This window comes from Scatophagus argus, chromosome 21 (assembly GCF_020382885.2).
Source record: "Scatophagus argus isolate fScaArg1 chromosome 21, fScaArg1.pri, whole genome shotgun sequence".
Lineage (NCBI taxonomy): Eukaryota > Metazoa > Chordata > Actinopteri > Scatophagidae > Scatophagus > Scatophagus argus.
In genome coordinates, this window is record NC_058513.1 from 18,673,760 (window position 1) to 18,691,782 (window position 18,023).

Genomic DNA, 18,023 nt, shown 5'->3' on the forward strand with positions numbered 1-18,023 from the left:
GGCCTGAGCAGAGGAGACAGCCGAGTCAGCAGAGGGGAGCTCTGGGAGGAAATCTGCTCTGTCAATCAGCACCAGCTGGATCCATTCACATCCCATACGAGTGAATGAAAAGAGAAACTCATCTGCCCGACCTCCATGAGGAATGTGAAAGATGTCGTTGGTGTTTTAACGGCGACCACTTTGAGGACTTCCCGTCTATGCTGACGTCAAAGCGGAGACTGAAGAAAATAAGAAGAATTGATATGAGGGGAAAACATTTGGTAATCACATGGTACAGATTACTCAACCGAGTGCACTAATCAGTGAGTTTAGCCACTTTTCCAACTCTTCGTGCTCCTTGTGCTGCTGCTCCGTCCCAAATTCAAGCCAGCAGTGAAACAATGCATGTCAGTTTCCATCTTACGCCACATGTTGCATCCTTCATCCCTTTTCCAACCACTCATCCTCTTTTCAGCTTTCATGTATTCAGTTATTCTTTCAGCCAGAAATTCCATTCAGCCCCTAAAATCATCCACGTTTTGAGAGGAGTTTTATTCAACCTTTGAATTAGACCCCATACAAGTTAAAGCCAACAAGTCAGCTGAATTCAGGGAACACATTTCTAACCTCAGTGTTATGTAACACCTTCGCTCCACTGGGCACACGCACACACACACGCACACACACACACACACACTGAGGCTGACTGATTGTGTCGAGTCGTGTTAGCCTCATGTTTCACTGTGTAATCTGGCACAGGACACAGCAGAGTCACAGAGAATGAGATGTTCGAGGGATGATGGGAGATATTCCTCAGCTTGTTTTCTCGGTCTCCTTGTGAACAGTTTGGCTGCTGTGTTCAGTTTCTGCTCCGTGTTTTCACATTCATGCATTACCAAACATTTTTCATGAGGTCAGAACAAAAGACATTAGCAACATGGCATCATGGGAGTTGTTGTCTTCACTGTTAAACAACCATCACTGCAGAGGAACATTTGCCTGATGTGATTCAGGCTGAAATGTTCGTAGACCGGATAAATGTTCTCAAATGTTATTAATGTTAGCTTAATACGTCATGATAGGGAAGCTCGATGCTCTCAGGGGATCCTAGAGGGCTGCGTGAGTCCAGTTTATTAATATTAAATAATAATAAAAAAAATGAATTAATAAAATGGCAAACCGCTGTTGTGTTACTACTGGTCGCTTTTGTCTGAGGAATCTGTTTATGATGTCCACTAACAGTTAATACACCAACACCGTCAATGAAAACAACACTTTTGAAAATAATTTTATTCCCATTACTTTTTTGAAAAATTATCACCAAACACACACAAATACTATTAAAAAAATATTCCGCTTAGACGTGACACATGGGGTTAGTAGAACATAAAAGGTCAGTGAAGTAAACTGGGATTAGAAGGAAAATTCAAACTAACATGAGGAGTATCAGGACAGGGATGGAGCCTCAGTTCCCAGGTGAAGAAGGTGTGTGTGTGTGTGTGAGCAGTACTAATAATTACAAGTTCTTAAACGCAGCAGGTGTGGACCCAGACACACGCAAACACACACACACACCCCTATTGGTTTTCAAAGTGTACGTTTGGTAGAAAAACACTGAGAGCCAGCTCGGGATTGGTTGGGTCGCTGAGTTGATGGTTTGCTCGCTCGGCTGAGAGGTCAAGGCTCAATCTCCTCGGGGACGATGGTGAGGATGACGTCCTCGTTGCCTCGCCTCACCACCATTCGCAGCGTCTCGTCCCGTTTTATGGCGGCACTCACGTCACTAGCAGAGGTGATTTGCTCGCCGTTGATGCTGATGATGACGTCGCTCTCCTGCAGGCCAGCTCTGTCGCCAAGAGAGGAGAGTGAGAGTAACAAGAGTAACAAATAACACAATAGCACAGGCAGTATTCTGTTTAGCTCCTGAGATAAACCTAAAGCAGTCTTTTTCCTTAAATGACCACTTCCGAGGCGAAGTCCACTCAGCTGTGACCGAAGTGGTTTGTCCTCCCTGCCAGACGGAGGAGTTGGACGGTCTGGGTGGGAAGCGTTCGAGATTCTGCCTTCACTGCCGGATTTCTGCCCGTTCCAAATGCAAAACGTCGGCTTTAAAACCAGGACTGAACTTTTCACATCTAATAAACGTGTTTTCAGCCAGATCAGATCCTCATCCTCACGCCTACACGTGTTCTACAAAAACTCACCTGACGACAAGAAAATAAACTGTGCTTGTGTTCAGTGTTTTGACAGGTGCAACGCTGCGGTTTGCTTTCAACAAGCTTTTCATGTGGATGCCGACAATCTTTCCAGGGACAAAATATCTTCCGAGTCTGGACCAACCTTCCATCCACCTTCCACTCTTCTATCTGCTTTCCAAGGTGACAAGCTTCATTACTGAATTCCAAGAAGTGGAAAATGTGCCACTCGTGCTTTTGCTGGCACGAAAATCACTCTTTCCTGATGATGAATGCAGAATTAGAGATCCTAAAATCTTTCACCCTGGCTGTGAAAACACAGGATATTGACAGAGTGGGCAGCAGGGCTGCACTGGGAGGGAACTTCAGCTTTATGTCAGTAAAGGAGAGACACTCACGTCTCTGCTGGTGTTCGGCTGATGACCTCGATGACATACGCCCCAGAGGTGACATCTGGGAAGTCTGACTGCCTCTCCTTCAGCTCCTTAGCCAGCCTGAGTGGACAAAATGAAGAGAAAAACATGCAAAAGTTGATTTTGTAACTGATGTTCGCAACACAACAGTCTGGTTTTAATTTGAGAGATGATGCACTGTGACTGCTTTTAAATTCATCTTAAAATCCTTGAAGGTGCAGCATCGCCGGTACATCTTTTGATGAAGGTGAGCTGTCTGTCAAGTGTCAGAGAGTCCTTCAATGCAGCAGCAATTAAAGCTTTCAGCACAGTTTAAGCTTACAACTGCATTACTGTATGATGATAAATAAAGTGCTGTGACATGGAGGATGAAAGGGTAAATCCCACTGGCATGTTTGAAATTAATCAGCGGTCATAAAATGAAGCTTGCTTTGGTGTTTTGGGCGTCTCCTGCAGTGACTCGGTCTCCAGACGCAGCCTGGGCGTCACTCCGACCTGCAGGCTGTGGACCTGGCTGACATTCATATTTAAAGTCATTATTTGAGAGCAGATATCTGAAGCTGACGTCACAGTCTCCATACGATCACCACCGCCTCAACTTACTGTGGAAGAGTCTGATCTCACAGAGACACAAAGAGTCAGTTTATTTAGTAATTTAGTATTTTTTAGTAACTGAGTTCCTGACCAAAACCGACATATTCAAGCCTGCTTTTTTTTCCTGAATATCTCACCAAAACGCCACAAAAAGTCAACAGATGACTTACGTTGGAGTGAGGCTCATCATTCTGACGCCGATGTATTTCGTCTTCTGGAACGTTTTACCTGGACAACATAAGAGCAGGTGCAGTTTGTTTGGATGAGGATTACCATCTTTTTCTTTTCCTTTCATTCTGTTTATCTTTGCTTAAACTGAAAAGCAGCACAGTGTACGACACCTTCTGCAGGTAACTTTGTAAGCTGAATAATTTGGAGTTAGTGCGACGTCTGCCTCAAGTAAATATCTGACTTCTAATCAACAATAACAACTTTTCAGTCATGAAGACAATCATAAGATCACATCTTTTATGGAATATGTGGACTCATTGTGCCTGCTGTGCCCAAAGCTGCTCTGAAATCTAACAGCATCTACAGGCAGGAGCCTCTACACCGTGTGTGAAGCTGGCGAGGAGATAGATGCCAGTAAAAACACGTGTTTTTAATTCATTTCTGGCCCAGCAGTGGAATTCAGTTGATTTTACAAGCTGCTGAAGCAGTGCTACATTTTAGTACTTAAGTTGTAGCTTTTATTTATTTTTAATTTCCGTGTCATGCCAAGCATCTGGCTCAACCCACATGGAATTACACCATAAATACCAAACATCACAAACATAAGACAATGTTTAGAACAAAAACTTCCTCTCCCAGGTTTGCTGAGTGACAATCGCTGAGTCAAAACCAACAGCTCACTTCCTGTTTCTGAATGTTACAAAGTGTAGAATAAAAGAGCGTCTTCTCTCTGACATGCAAACCTTTGGCCTGTCTGTCGTGCGACTCCGCCAGGAACTGCCGGATCTTGTCTGAGGGGATGGCGAAGGAGATTCCTGCAGTGACCTTCAGAGTGTTGATGCCAATCACCTCCCCATCCTGCACGACACACACACACACACACACACACGTTAGTCTGCCATCAATCACGCCCAGCTGTAAAAGTTAAATTTCCTCAAGAAGCTTGTTAAGCAGCGTTTCTGACGCCACATTGTTCTTCCTCTTATAACCAGAGTCAGCTGTGGACTGCAGCTGTTTGCCAAGCATTACCTAAACTCTTTATTTACCTTTCCTAATAAGGACTTTATGGGTCCTGGTGATTGTTTATATGAGATTACGTATATCTCTGTTTCGCAACATAAGGACGTGATCCCAGTTATAAGATACTGTTTTTCTGTTTCTTGTTTAAACATAGTGAGAGGTGATGTAAGAATTAAATTAACTTAAATCTCAGGGTGAGACAACATTTTAATAAGCATTTATACATGTGCTTTCTAAATAAGACTGTGATGCAAACGAGGCTGAAACCGCATTTTTAAAGTCATTTACTGAAATCGTGGAGTCCAGGAATCAAGTGTGAATCATGTTTCTCCTCTAACAGGTTGTCCTTCACTCACCAGATTGACTAGTGGTCCTCCAGAGTTGCCGTACTGCAAGAAAACAAATAAGCAAGCAAAGATTGTGAAAGCAAAGAAAAATACGTCCCTGTTTAAGAATCTCTACAGGTTTGATCAAATAATTTCTGAAGTGACAGAAATATGAACAGCTTGGTGCAGCTGTAACAATGTGGAGCTCCACTCACGTTGATGATGGCGTCCGTTTGGATGTAGTCCATGTCAGAGTTGCGGAGGCCCAGCTCCTTGCCTCCTCTCTGGGTGGTGCTGACGATGCCAGTGGTGACGGTGTTCTGCAGGGAGAACGGGCTGCCTATGGCAACCACGAACTCACCAGGACGCAGGTCCGCCGACCGGCCGAGCAGCAGCACCGGCAGCTTCATCTGCTCCACAGACGGAGGAGTCGGTTTAGGAAGGAGTTAAATACATAAACATAATACATTAAATACAAGACATCATTTAATAAAATGTATTTCAGACATCACATTATAATGAGTGACTCTCATGATGATAAACTGTGTGGAAGCTTTGAAAAAGACAAAACCCTCCAACACACATCATGTTGTTTTTCATCTAAGGAGAATCAGAGCAACACAGAAGATGAACCATGAATGAAGGAGCACCAGGACACACACACTCACACACACTCGCACACATTCATACATTCACACACACCCTCACAGAGGTAAACAGCAGTTTATTCTCTCAGCTGCTGCAGACAGACGTGGATTTCCTGTGGAGAGCTGAGTCAGCCCTCAGCTTCTCTCCAAACACAAGCCAAACTTTCACCAAACTCTAAACCATAAATCACCGTCAACAGCAGCTCATTTCAGCCCTGCAGTTTCCACCAGGACGGACAGACGGACGGATGGACGTGTCTGCCTGACTCGCTGATCCAACTGCAAGTCTCCTCAATTCATTGAGCTCAGTTTACCATCACATTTTCATTCTGTCCTTATTTTGTCATTTTACTCATCACTGCATACAAATTCCCACTAAAACACTACAGTGAAAGCAGGACTGCGTGTCTTTTCTATTCCCAATCGCAGTTTTCTCATTTTATTTCCAGCACATCATTGATTCTCACCAACATGTGGTCAGTTTTCTGCAGCTTAAGGCTGACTTGGCTGTTGCTTTAGCGCTTTTCTGCCAGTTTGTTTGTAAATGTGCAGAAACCCTTACTGCCAAAGAAATTAATCACACCCATGTGGCATGGCAGCATGAGTGTGATGGGATTTTTGTGGTCCAAAAAAAAATGCTAAGATGAGAAAAGAGATCCAGAACAAGAGTAGTTGGACAAAGTTGTGAAAATCCAACAGATTTTTATTGTTACTGTTGCTTGTTCGGCTGCAGATGCCTGCAGCTCCGATGAACTGCCTCATCATTATTAGCTTTTCCATCCCAGCCGCTGCAGTTTCCAGTGCTGTCAAATAAAAGCTGAGGCAGCCTGACCACTACCGCGCACACACACACACACGCACACACATACACACACACACACACACACACACACACACACACAAAGTGTATGTGACTGTCAAGAGCCCACTGAAGACTTTTATATGTAATAATCTGTTAAAACAAGACTTATACCAAACTTTATTGCTCATTTTCACTCTCTGCTAGTCTCTCTCTCTCTCCACTTTATTAAAGCCAGCAAGCACTCAGACCACACACACACACACACACACACACACACACACACACAAAGCCTTGTGCATGAGACACAAAAGTCAAAATGATTTTCACATCCTTTGTTAAAAGCTCTGCAAGTTTATTTTCTCCCTCAGTAAGCAGTTTTATTTTTCATGGATACGGTTAGGGTTTGAACCTGATAGGAAAACCACTGCTGTGCTCGCTGCTCCCCTCCTGTACAACAGAACTGTTGAACTCAGCTGAACTGCACCTTCCTGAGCGGAGGACACGGTCGAATGATGTCTACGTCTTTAAAACAGCACTTGTCAACAGTTTCACAGACTCTTTATAGCAGTGTTCGCCTGGCCGACCCTCTGCTGAACCGTGTGCCGGCCTCCTGAATGTCGTCCTACTAACCTACTTCAGCCCCAAATGTGACGCTGAGCAGAAAAACTGAGACACAAAGCAGCCATGATGTCAGGACCGAACTCTCATCCGCACCACAGTCCGCCGAGCATGACAAGCGTCTGTTTGTCTGTCAGCGAGAGCATCTCGTGTCCCCTGTGATGACAGACACATCTGTTGCCCATTTCGTCTGTTAAGTAACAAGCCTCAAGACTCTGACCCACTTTTGGTTGGATTTGGTAAGAGAGAGAGAGAGAGAGAGAGAGAGAGAGAGCGGGTTGAGACACGAGAGAGAAGGAGAAGGAGAGAGGAAAAAGGTGAGGAAGGGTGTGAGAAGGACTGAACGGCACAGGAAATGAGGAAGACCAACAGAGAGATGCAGATGCAGGCAGATGTGACAGACGTTGATGTGTTTTACATCTCTGTGCAGGGATGAACTTTTCCAGACGACCAGTAAAGATGAAATGCAAACTGAACGCTGTCTCTCTTTTGGAGTTTGATTGGCATGCAGGAAACGACATTTACGATCGACACACGTGTGCCTGAACCACACTCTGGAGTTTGTACGTTTGTGCGTGTGTGTGTGTGTGTGAGAGAGAGAAGGTGTGTGTGTCCAGTGGCCTGCATGAGTCATGCTGTTTGATGAAGCTAAATAAGTTCAGTCACTTTCACATATCAGCACCCACATTCAGCAAATAAAAAACTCTGAGACAAGGAGAGCCTTGTCGGACCGACACCACAAATAACCTGAAGCTCAGTGACTGGCGGGAATATTTCCTCAGCACGGCATCTCTAATGAGTGCATATGTAAGAAATCCAAAGAGGTCAATACCCACATGACCACCATCCCATACGTGCACACAAGCTAACTCCCTCCAACAAACACAATCAAGGTGCTTATGAATGGATTCGCTCAGCTCTTCTAATCAGAGTGATTAAACATAAAGTCCTCTGTTCTCAACCAGATCTCGAATTGTCCGAAGACAGCATCCAATATGCAGCCAGCTGAGCTCCGCCCACCAGGAAAATGACCATGTTTCTCGCTCTGTGGTTTTCAGGATGACAGCACTTTGTCTGGGGTGAGATTACAAAGCCGAGGGGCTGTGTTCAATAGTAATTTAAAAGACGCCAACGCAGCCAAGTGCAACAAAGCACCCGAACACAAAGACCACAGCGAGGAACAAAGCAGCAGTTTGGTTCCTCCCTCATCATTCTCTCCTTCTCATTATCTCTCTCTCTCCCTCTCTCTCTCTCTCTGTCCAATCAGCCTATAAAATCTGAAGGACAGTGAGCTTGTTAAAGGCTCAGTTCATTCAAAACTGTCTCAGTCCTCGTGGTAGGCAGAAAGTTTTGTTTTTCTGTTTTCATGGAAGGAGGACCTTCACCTCTGCTGCCTGCCAGCCCGTCACAGTGCAGCCAGCACAGCTTTGGTTTTAGCATTGAAAAAGCCAAAGACTTTGTAACTCTGGAAAGTCCACGGTTTTGAATGCTCACTTCCTGTGATATACAAGTCTGAGCTTAAAGCTGCTGCAATCCAGTTTAATATCCACTGCAGGTCCCCTCATGTCGACACAAGACAATCAGCAAATCCTGACATTTAAAAAGCTGGAACCAGCAAATGTTTGATATTTTTGCTTAAAAAATGGTGAAAAGATTAATTGATTACTAAAAAAAAAACAAAAAACAAAAACCTTTTGATTGACTAATTGCTTCAGTTTCAGGGTTCTGGTCTTGTTCCTGATGTCTCATGTCTTACAGGGACACCTGAATGCAACAGAACCGTTGCTGATGTGACACTCGATGAACGTGCACAAGAACCACAGAAACATGCGAAGGAAATGAAATGTTGTCTTTTCATTGTCATCTCTTCTTTTGTCTCCCACGCCTTCCGCTCTCTCTTTCTTGCTCCTTTCGCCCTGGGCAGAACCGGGTCTTACGGTAGTCTCATTACACAAACAGAGCAGAGATTTGCCAAACCTCTGAGGAATTTGCTGAGGGGATAAAATCTGTGAATTGAAAAATAAGAGCACAGCACAGAGAATTCACTCTCTATGCAAACTCACTCCCATCGAACTTTGCCAGATGTCTTGATCTCTAGCATCACTCCAGCTGAACTGATTCACTTCACGTGTTGAGGTTTAAGCGTCTGCAGCAGCAGCAGCGATTTTATCTGCAGTTATAGTAAACATGGATCAGAGTCTGCCTCTGGCCTTCAGATGTCCCTGCCTGTTAAATCCTATGAGCTGATCAGATCGGCTGAGAACATTTTCCATAAGCTGCTTATGAACGCGTGTCATGGAAAATGATCGATGCTGCATCAAGGTGGAAGATCGCCGCAAGGCCCCAAACTACAGCAGAGAGCTCCTGTCTGCACATGCTCAGAGAGCCTCGGCACAAGCCAGCGCTGCTGACTGAAAGACATACTTGTTTAATACGCAATGATGAATAAAGGAGATGACTCAGCTCAGTGGAATCTATCAAAATGTCTTCAGGTCAGTCAGTTGCTGTCCTTCTCAGATTGTGTTGCTTTGTGTTGCACAGATGAACCCACACTCTGCTGCCACACAGCACACAGGCCTTAGCAGCACCAGTTCAGCCAGAGCTTTAAAGTCAGATCGCACTGGGGGTGCAGGTGCAGATCTCTGTAAGAGTCTTTGCATAAGGCTGCAGTCCTGCCTAATGCCTGAGACTGCTCAGTCAGAACTCTTTTTATCATTCTTTACCAAAAGGTCACAAGAGGACAGTTTGGGTTTTGTTGAGATCACAGTCCTTATCTCAAGACTACAAAAGAGATCTCAGCAAAATCTGAAGAGACAAAGAAAAAAACAGAGCAGATAAGACAGAAGTGAGCACGAAAGCCCGGAACGTGAACAAAACACCGAAGTCTTTGTCTCTCTGCTTTCACGAAATCTCTGCCAACAGTTCAGTTATGAAGCAGAAGCTTATCTGTCCTGAACAAGCAGCCGCACGTCTGACTGCGTCGTCTGCAAACGCCTCACTGCTGCGGTTACACCTGAAAGCTGTTTGACTGACCTGCAGCGCGCACACCCTGCAGAATCTCCCATTCACTTTCTACAGGACGGCCATCAAACATCTGATTTCCTTCTCTACTGCGATTGAATCATCTGTCAGAGTCGGTATGTCATGGAACCTCACGTTGTTGTTGGCAGAGTAGGCAAGTAAAAATGTTTGTCTGCCGTCAATAATTATATAGACCCTGTTTCTAAACATACAGAATTGTTCTCAATGTGTTTTCTTTGTATGTCAGTCTACTTCCTGTTTTCTTTTTGCTCATTTTATGAAACCAAATCAGACAAACGTTCATGTCAAAGTGAGTGTGTGTTGGGATGGATGTGTGGGAGTGTGAAGGGCTGTAAGTCAGTAGGTTTGTAAGGTTTCGGGTGCATGTAAACCACAGCCACAAGTGCTAAGCATTTTGCAGATTTCTGCACAATTTCATCCCCTGAAGCTCCAGTTACACCCCACTGCCCCATCCAAACATGTCCTAACGTCTGTCTGTGTCAAACACGATATCTAAAGTTACGTCTGAGACGCACTCATCTGAGTTTAATTCAGCTCAGGCGACTGCATGGACACTCTGTTTTCTGCCATATACACAGACGGTACAGTCGGGGCACGGAGCTCACGGGTTTGAAAAGTAAAGCCTTAAACCTTCATTCATTCCAGTGTCCAGCAGGGGGCACCTCAACTGGTTTCAAAAACAAGTCTGATTACATGTAAGCTTATGAGAAAATGATGTGATTTCTGTCTGAGTTCATAACCTCACTAAGCGGTTTCCTAACAATACCAGCGTTATAATTTGTTATTTGACACATTTTAAGCTTTGCTATGTAAAACAGAGCTGTTACTTTTTGACAGAGCACTTTACTTTATCCTTCCAGTTTTCCAGTAAAACTGATTGATTTCAGGTGTTTTTCTACCCTGACTGGAGGAAGTCTCTTGAGGAAAGTTTGTGATTTTGAAAAGTGGCTACGAGACACAAAATACCACAGTCATTCTTGTGGTAATGTTTCTGCTCTTTGCATGTTTGTGCGACTCTTCAAGCATCTTCACTTCCCAAGAAAACATGCTGTGATTGCAGTTCCAGGTGGCAGGGAGGATGTTTGTGCATGGATGGTGAAAGCAGGTCTGAACCTGCCACCCTGACGGGCTGAAGGGGGCAGAGAAACAGCTCAGCAAAACCCAAATCTGACCTACTTCCAGTTCAAAACTTATCTCAACTGACACATCCGGAGTTTGGGGGGTTATATTGGGTGACTTTTGTTTTTTTTCATTTTTGTGATTTTAGGAGGACAAGGTCCAATGTCACAGCAATCCCTTGCTTATTTATTATGCCATTTAAGATCATTTTGAGACTTTAAACAAAGTTTTTCACATCTTGTGTTAAAATACCATGAAAACAGAATCCAGATCAGAGCTGCATAAAACATTCTGTCTACTTTCTTGAGCACAGCTGGTCTTCATCAGTTCATCTTCAGTTTACTACCTGCTTCCTTTAACTTCCCCTATTTATAGATGCACAACTTTAATCAACGACTTCCACTTCTAAACAGGCTGCTTTTGAATATTTTGGCTCTTTATTTTGGCTGAATGGATCTGACAGTCCGATTTGGGACTGCGTGTTTGAACACAACCCGAGAGATGATGTGTGTTAGCATTTTGTTCTGCTGAGTGAAGCTGGAATTTCTGAATTGTAGTCATGTAAATGAACGACATTCCTCTTCAAGTGTGTGACCTCATGCAGGATCTTCTGACTGCACAACGTCTGGCCACAAATAAGACACTCAGACCATCTAATGCGAAAAAATTATTTTTCCATTGGCCAAATTTTGTGGAAAACTTCACTTCCTGAATTGAACCCAGTCATCCCTGGACCAAAACAAAGTGATGGGAGGAAATAAACCCCTAGAAACGTTCCCTCTGTCTGCTAACCTGCTCCCCAGATTTCACTTTCATGAGTCATGATTTTATTTTGCTGAGGTGCCTCAAAGATCTCGCCGAGTTAAAATGAAAACCAGGCCTTCTGTTTAGAGAAAGCTCAGGAAAATTTGTTATGGAAAATAAAAAAGGGAAGCGGAAAGGAGGAGGAAAAAAATCAAGTTTGTCAGGGAGGAGATCAACGAGGGAGAAAGGAGGCAGAGGAAGTTTCTACAGAGCTGCATCATACAAAAGAATCAACTCTACTCTCCTGACTCAGATGCATCACACAGATATCTGGACAACTCACGAGCAAGGAAATTATATCGTACACAAGTTCATCACCCAACAAACCAGCAGCCAACCAGATGTGGGACAATGGAAGGACCTTCATCACTCAAATCAAGAGAAACAGACGCAGAGATGCTGCAATGCAGATTTCAAAGCAATCTGGAGATCAGATGGAAGGGGAGCTAATCACAATAAAAAACAAAGAAAGGTCACATCTGATACGCCCATCATCTCACGGCTTACCGGTGCATCAATCTTGATCAGAGCGATGTCAGCTTTCTCGTCCACATCTTTGATCTTGGCGTCATACGTGGCTCCACTCTTCAGCTCCACCTGGAGGACATTAAGAATGTGATCCTGCTGTTCCCTGACAAACTGTCATTTCATTAGATACTGTTTGGCTGAATTAAAGTTTTCAATCTGAAATTCATCAGCACTTTCAGAGTCGTATTTCAACAAAATCATAAAGTTTGGAAACTGGAAAACACAATAATGTTTATGACAAAAACATAATATGAGTATCTTTGGCTTGCTTTGTGTACCTTCACTCTGTGCTTGTTGGCCACCACGTGGGCGTTGGTGACGATGAGTCCGTCCTCTGACACGACAAACCCGGAGCCGCTGGCTACTGCCACCTCCCGCTTGGAAAATATCATCCTGAGCAGGGAGAGGGAGAGACAGGGACGCATTTCTGACTCGCGGTGCTGGAGAATTAGAAAATCCTACTGCTTTTCGTGTTTTGGCCGTGCAGGAATGTTTTGCTTTGACATATTTGCAATCAACTCGGTCCAGCCAGACAAATTTGAGTGCAACACCACCAAAGGTTAGATGAATTACAAGGAGCCGAATGCATCTGGACAGGCTCCACTCACTGAGCAGTAGGCACTCAAACGATGAGTCTTTTGTTGGATTAGTCTACAATTGAAATCCCTGCTGTAGGCATCCTGAGTCTGCCATGTGGCAATCGGCGAAACACTCAACCGTCACTTTGGATGGAAATACTCAGCTGATGTGATCTACTGGACCAAAGTACGAACCCACCAGAAAATGTAAGCAAAGGGTCCTGACCCAAGAGTTGTCCTTTAGAAATCAGAAATCAGAAACGTCTTTAATGCCATTGTAAGTGAAGAGGTTTCACATTACTAGGAATTTGTGTTGGTGATTGGTGCATACGTAGAACGTAATGAGTAACATATAATAGTAGAATAAAATAAAATAAAATAGAATAAGGTAAAACAAAATAAAATAAGATAAGTAAAATAAATACGTTTCTGGAGGTAGTCCAAAAGTGAGGTAGTGCAGGGTGGAAGTATAGTGCAAGTAGGTGAGGTAAGCATCTACAAACAACTACTTTTTTGTGCAGGTTGTTGGCTTAGGAAGTTTTTCTCACTTGCGGTAAAGTTCAATATGAACGACAGCAGGTGCGATCTTCTCCACCACGTCGGCGATGAAGTTGTACTTGTAACGAAGACTGTCAGGGTTCTGTTGACCTGATGGGGGGAGAACACAGCATCAGTTAACAGCACGACACACACACACACACACACATCACATCCTGGCTGATGCCTTTGTAGCAGCAGAGCTGTGCGACCTGACAAAGTGCACATCTCAAATAAAACCATTCTGGGCTTTGTGAGATCACAGTGACGGGAGGGAAAACGTTGTCAGGCTGGATGAAAACGTCTAAATGTCGCTAACTCGGGAAGTCGTCCTTTATTGGGCATAACGTCCTGAAGCTCAGTGACTGCGTGTGGTGCAGGGTGGCATTACGGGATCCAAACTGACGGAGTTGTGTTAAACCGAATCCAGATGTGGAGTGCAGTATGTGAAGTGTAGGTCTGGGAGCAGCTGCAGACTGTCTGCTGCTCCCACTGATGCTTATAAATGACAGGAAGTGACTCAGAGCCTCAGAACATACCGTGAGACAGCAGGACAGGGACGTTTTGGACCAAGTTGTAACAGTCCATGCGTTCCGCGTGTTACCGTCACCTTACATAACCCCATTTGGGTTTCACTCCAGCTGTGCTGCAACATCTGTCACGGCGGCAGATCTTTCCTTTCTCAGTTCACTGCTCGTTTGTAAGTTGGGCGCCCCCACTCTGACCTGCTGGGACCAGTTAAGAGACGGTTCTGCCTCCAGCTGTGGGCTTTGGTGTCGAAAACATGTTTTCTCAGAGCGGAGTGAAGGAGAAGCAGCACACGGACACGAACACGTTGTGAACTGTTAAACAAAATCAAGTTTGTTTACGATGAAAACCCTCTGACCAACCAGAGGAAACCTCACAATCCCCCGAAAACGGAGCATCCCTGGTGCAGGATGTTTGCAAAACGTTCATCAGATTCATAATAACAAACACAAAATCTGAGTGCAGTTCACTTTTCTTCTCAGAAAGTGTTTCATAGGGCTGAACAGAACACATTGCGTGGCTCCAGTCCAGTCTGAATCTGAATCAAGTTCAGCTCACAGGACTCGAATCACACACTGATGAGTTTCACTTCGACCTCAGGTGCTGCATAAGAGTGTGTGTGTGTGTGTGTGTGTGTGTGTTCAGTGGATTAGTGGCGCGCCAGCCGCTGCAGCTTTGAAGTGAACTGAATGGAGCCAGTCAGAGGGAAACACAGCGAGCTCAAACACACTGCAGGTGTCGGTAACAGCACCGCACTTGCTCAGGTCATAAAAGGTTAATTCCACACTGAGCTGCTGAACGAAGCTGCAGCAGGAATATTTCAGCATTCACCACTCAGGTGTTAGTGTCCTTGAATGCACCAACAAGGAGACTTAAAAACAACTCCTGCTCGAGTATTGTGTGAGCCTCCAAAGCCTCCGCAGCACACAGCTCCAAACACACTGGGTCACGTGCCTTCATCACCACGAACACACACACTGTAGTTTACTTTGACTCAAATAAAAACTCCCACCTTCATCCTCCTGCTGCGAAAGAGCAGCAAATGTGGATGAATCCACCACTGAAAATAATCCCAAAATCGATGCACTTTTCCTCCTGTTTCGAAGGTCACACTGGTCACACACCCGCATTATGCTTTCATTTTAAAATGTTCGCTGATTATGAAGGTTTGCAGCAGGTTTTATCTCTGCAACTCCAAGACACGAACAAAAATCCACTGACTCTGCAAATGATCTGTGAGTTGTAGTCGCACAAAACTTTTTAACCACTTCCACACTGCCAACTCGCAGAGAAACTGCAGCTCAAACATCCACTGACTAAAAACCAAACGGTGCCCTATTTTGCACTTAATCTGAAATCTCACTGCGAGCTGGATGAGCCCGAACTGGGAAAAATTCCTCCAGTTCTTGACAGGGTTGAGTCACCGTGCAACCATGTTTTGTTGACGCTGTATCCAAGTCTGTCAATCTGACAAAGAGCTCGCAAGTCTGGACGGGAAGCAGAAAAAAATAAAATGATAAAAGGAAAAACAGCTCTGATCCCCTCAAATGTGGGTAAAATAACTGTTTGACCCAGATCTGTGCCATTCAGGAAGTTACACAATCAGCCAATCAGCTCCAAGAGATGAATCATAACAGAAGACTTAACATGGTGTGGGTTTTTGTGTCTCACTGACAGCTTCCAGATTTCTTCCCTCAGATGAACAAATTCAAATCCTCTGACAGAAACTACACACAAACTTCTCAGGTCAAAGATGTGAGGAGAGGAGAGGACAAGATGGAGACGAGATGGAAGTTTGCATGAAAAGAACACGTGCCAAAACATGACAGCAGAGAGAAGATGAGCTAAAGGACGGATGTTAGGAGAGAAGAGCAGAAGAGCTTAAAGAAGAGGAAGACTCTGATCCTGCTCAACTCCATTCAGTCTGAACAGAACTCAGCAAAACTGGTGTGTTCACAGCTGCAGCTTCACAAAGTGTGTGTGTGTGTGTCTTCATTCCTTAATATACCTTCATTACTCTCTCTCTCTCTCACACACACACACACACACACACAGGGAACACAGTTTGTTTTTGCAGGGCAGGCACTCAGGACACCCTGGCCTGATTTCAAGACATTATGACCTTATAAAGATAACATAGAGAGTGTGTGTGTGTGTGTGAGTGTTTGGGTGTGTATGTGTACGTGTGTGTGTGTGTGTATATATATGAGGTTTAGAGGTGGAAAACATCTCCATTTTTAGAGTTTGGTGCAGAGTGTGTGGTGCTGATGCACACCTGACTGATCAGACAGCAGTAATGAGGGTCAGGTGCTGCACACTGAGGCTGTAAGCCATCAAAACATTCAATCAGCAGCTTTCCGCTCATCCGATCTGTCACTACACAGACTGTGAAAGACGCCCAGCTTCATCTGTGAGCCATCTGATGGGGATAATAAATGCTGAAATGCAAAGTAATTGTAACATAAGCAAACTCACTCTGGTAGGTACAAAAATATCTGAAGTTCACTAAAATCAGCTTTAATGGCATGAAGAGAGTGAGCTGACGAGTCTGCAGAATGTGCTGATTCACTTTCATTCAGAGAAAAATTAAATATGAAGCTGGAGCCAACAGGCTGTTAGCTTAGCATAAAAACTGGAAGCTTTGGCTTCATCACTGAGTGTTTCTTCCAGAACATCAATCAAAACATTTTAGATGAGAATCAGTTTATCGTCTGAGTATTTTGTTCAACTAAAATCGTTTTTTTAATCCCCTTGTGAGGACAAAGTTTCTGTGTGAACTGCTGTTGAGATCCAACACACACACACACAGAGTCGTGTTTCCATCACTTCTGAGGACATTACATAGACTTCCATTCATTTCCTGGAGGTTTAACCACCACCTGACCATAACAATAAACATTAATCCTAATCCTAACCTCAGCATAACCTTAAAGCAACTCTTCACATTTAATGGTTTACGTTGTGGGAACTTGAGTTTTGACGCCATAAGTAAGGCAGGTCCTCACAATGTGAGTGTGGAAACACATTTTTGTCCCCACAACTACAGGAATATGCATACACACACTCATACACCCACACACACACACACACACACACACAGCTCTCACCTTTCCCGCAGGCTCCTCTCTGGATGAAGATCACCGGCGGCTGCTGCAGCTTCATCGCCCGGTTGCTGACGCGCTTCAGCTCGCAGATGTTCCGGTATGAGACGCCGTCGCTGCCGCACACGGGCTCGGAGCTGGTGCACACGCACACACCGGCCTTGCCCCTGCGTCTGACGGTGGCAGACACCTCCACGCCGTCGGTCACCACGCACTCCATCCCCTCGGCGCACTCGCGGTCCCCGCTGCCGCCGCACTGCTCGCCCTCGCCGGACGCGCACACCGGGCAGCAGTCGCAGCGGTCCAGCACGTCGCCGGCCAGGCAGTCGGCGGGGATCGGTGCGCACTGCGACTTGTCGCACTTCTCCGGGCAGCCGATGGCGAAGCGTTTGGTGACGCGCGCCTCGGCCACCAGGTACGGGCAGATGAGCAGGGCCATTACGCAGAGGACGCACCGGAGACGCATGATGGAGCGGTCCAAAAGGAAGTGGCCGAGAACCTGGACTCTGGACGTTAAATTGATCGCAAATGCTGGGTGACAGTAGACGATCTGAAGGGCGCTCTCAGGTCGCAGCGTGCAGGTCAGAACGCTGTCACTAAGCGATGCGGTGTGCAGCTTCTGTCCCGGGCTGGAGGGTTTATAAAAGCTGCAGGATAAACACAGGAGGCGATTGGTGGGAGGGCGTGACGTCGGTCAGAGGAAGGGAGGAGATGGAGCGATGTTGGAGGTGTGTGTTCGTGGTTAAAGTTGAACTACAGCACTGAAGCTTCCCTGCCGCTCTTTGCTTGATTTGTTTGAAGCTTGTTTTGAGTGAAGTGCTCAGCAGCCAGTGTTACTGCACATGGGAACAGACACGAAATCCAAGTTGTTCTAACTTCTTATGTTTCTTCAGAACAAGTCAGAATGAACAGCTCTGGTTTTTCAAATGACAGGATTAATCGCTGCAGAGCTTTGAAACCAGTCAGACTGCAGCTCAGACATGTGATTTGAAACCAGAGTGCTCGTGCTGACAGACTCTGG

At 45.1% G+C, this 18,023-nt stretch overlaps 1 protein-coding gene across 1 annotated transcript; it reads right to left on the reverse strand.

The window, feature by feature from the left end:
• Nucleotides 1-1,254: 1,254 nt before the first annotated feature.
• On the reverse strand, nt 1,255-17,631 carry htra1b (HtrA serine peptidase 1b). The gene is made up of 10 exons (XM_046377473.1): nt 17,009-17,631; nt 13,385-13,484; nt 12,537-12,651; nt 12,238-12,327; nt 4,914-5,108; nt 4,729-4,761; nt 4,096-4,210; nt 3,352-3,409; nt 2,573-2,668; nt 1,255-1,825 (listed from the first exon to the last, which is right to left on the reverse strand). The coding sequence occupies exons 1-10, from the start codon at nt 17,466-17,468 to the stop codon at nt 1,657-1,659; spliced, it is 1,431 nt and encodes a 476-aa protein (XP_046233429.1). The 5' UTR covers nt 17,469-17,631; the 3' UTR covers nt 1,255-1,656.
• Between the last annotated feature and the right edge of the window lie 392 nt (nt 17,632-18,023).

Coding starts and splice junctions, on each gene's coding strand:
- htra1b (XM_046377473.1), bottom strand. CDS start 17,468: ATGCGTCTCCGGTGCGTCCTCTGCGTAATGGCCCTGCTCATCTGCCCG. Junction 13,485..17,008: donor GAGAGGAGCCTGCGGGAAAG/GTGAGAGCTGTG, acceptor TCCCCCCATCAG/GTCAACAGAACCCTGACAGT. Junction 3,410..4,095: donor GCACGACAGACAGGCCAAAG/GTTTGCATGTCA, acceptor TATGTTGTCCAG/GTAAAACGTTCCAGAAGACG.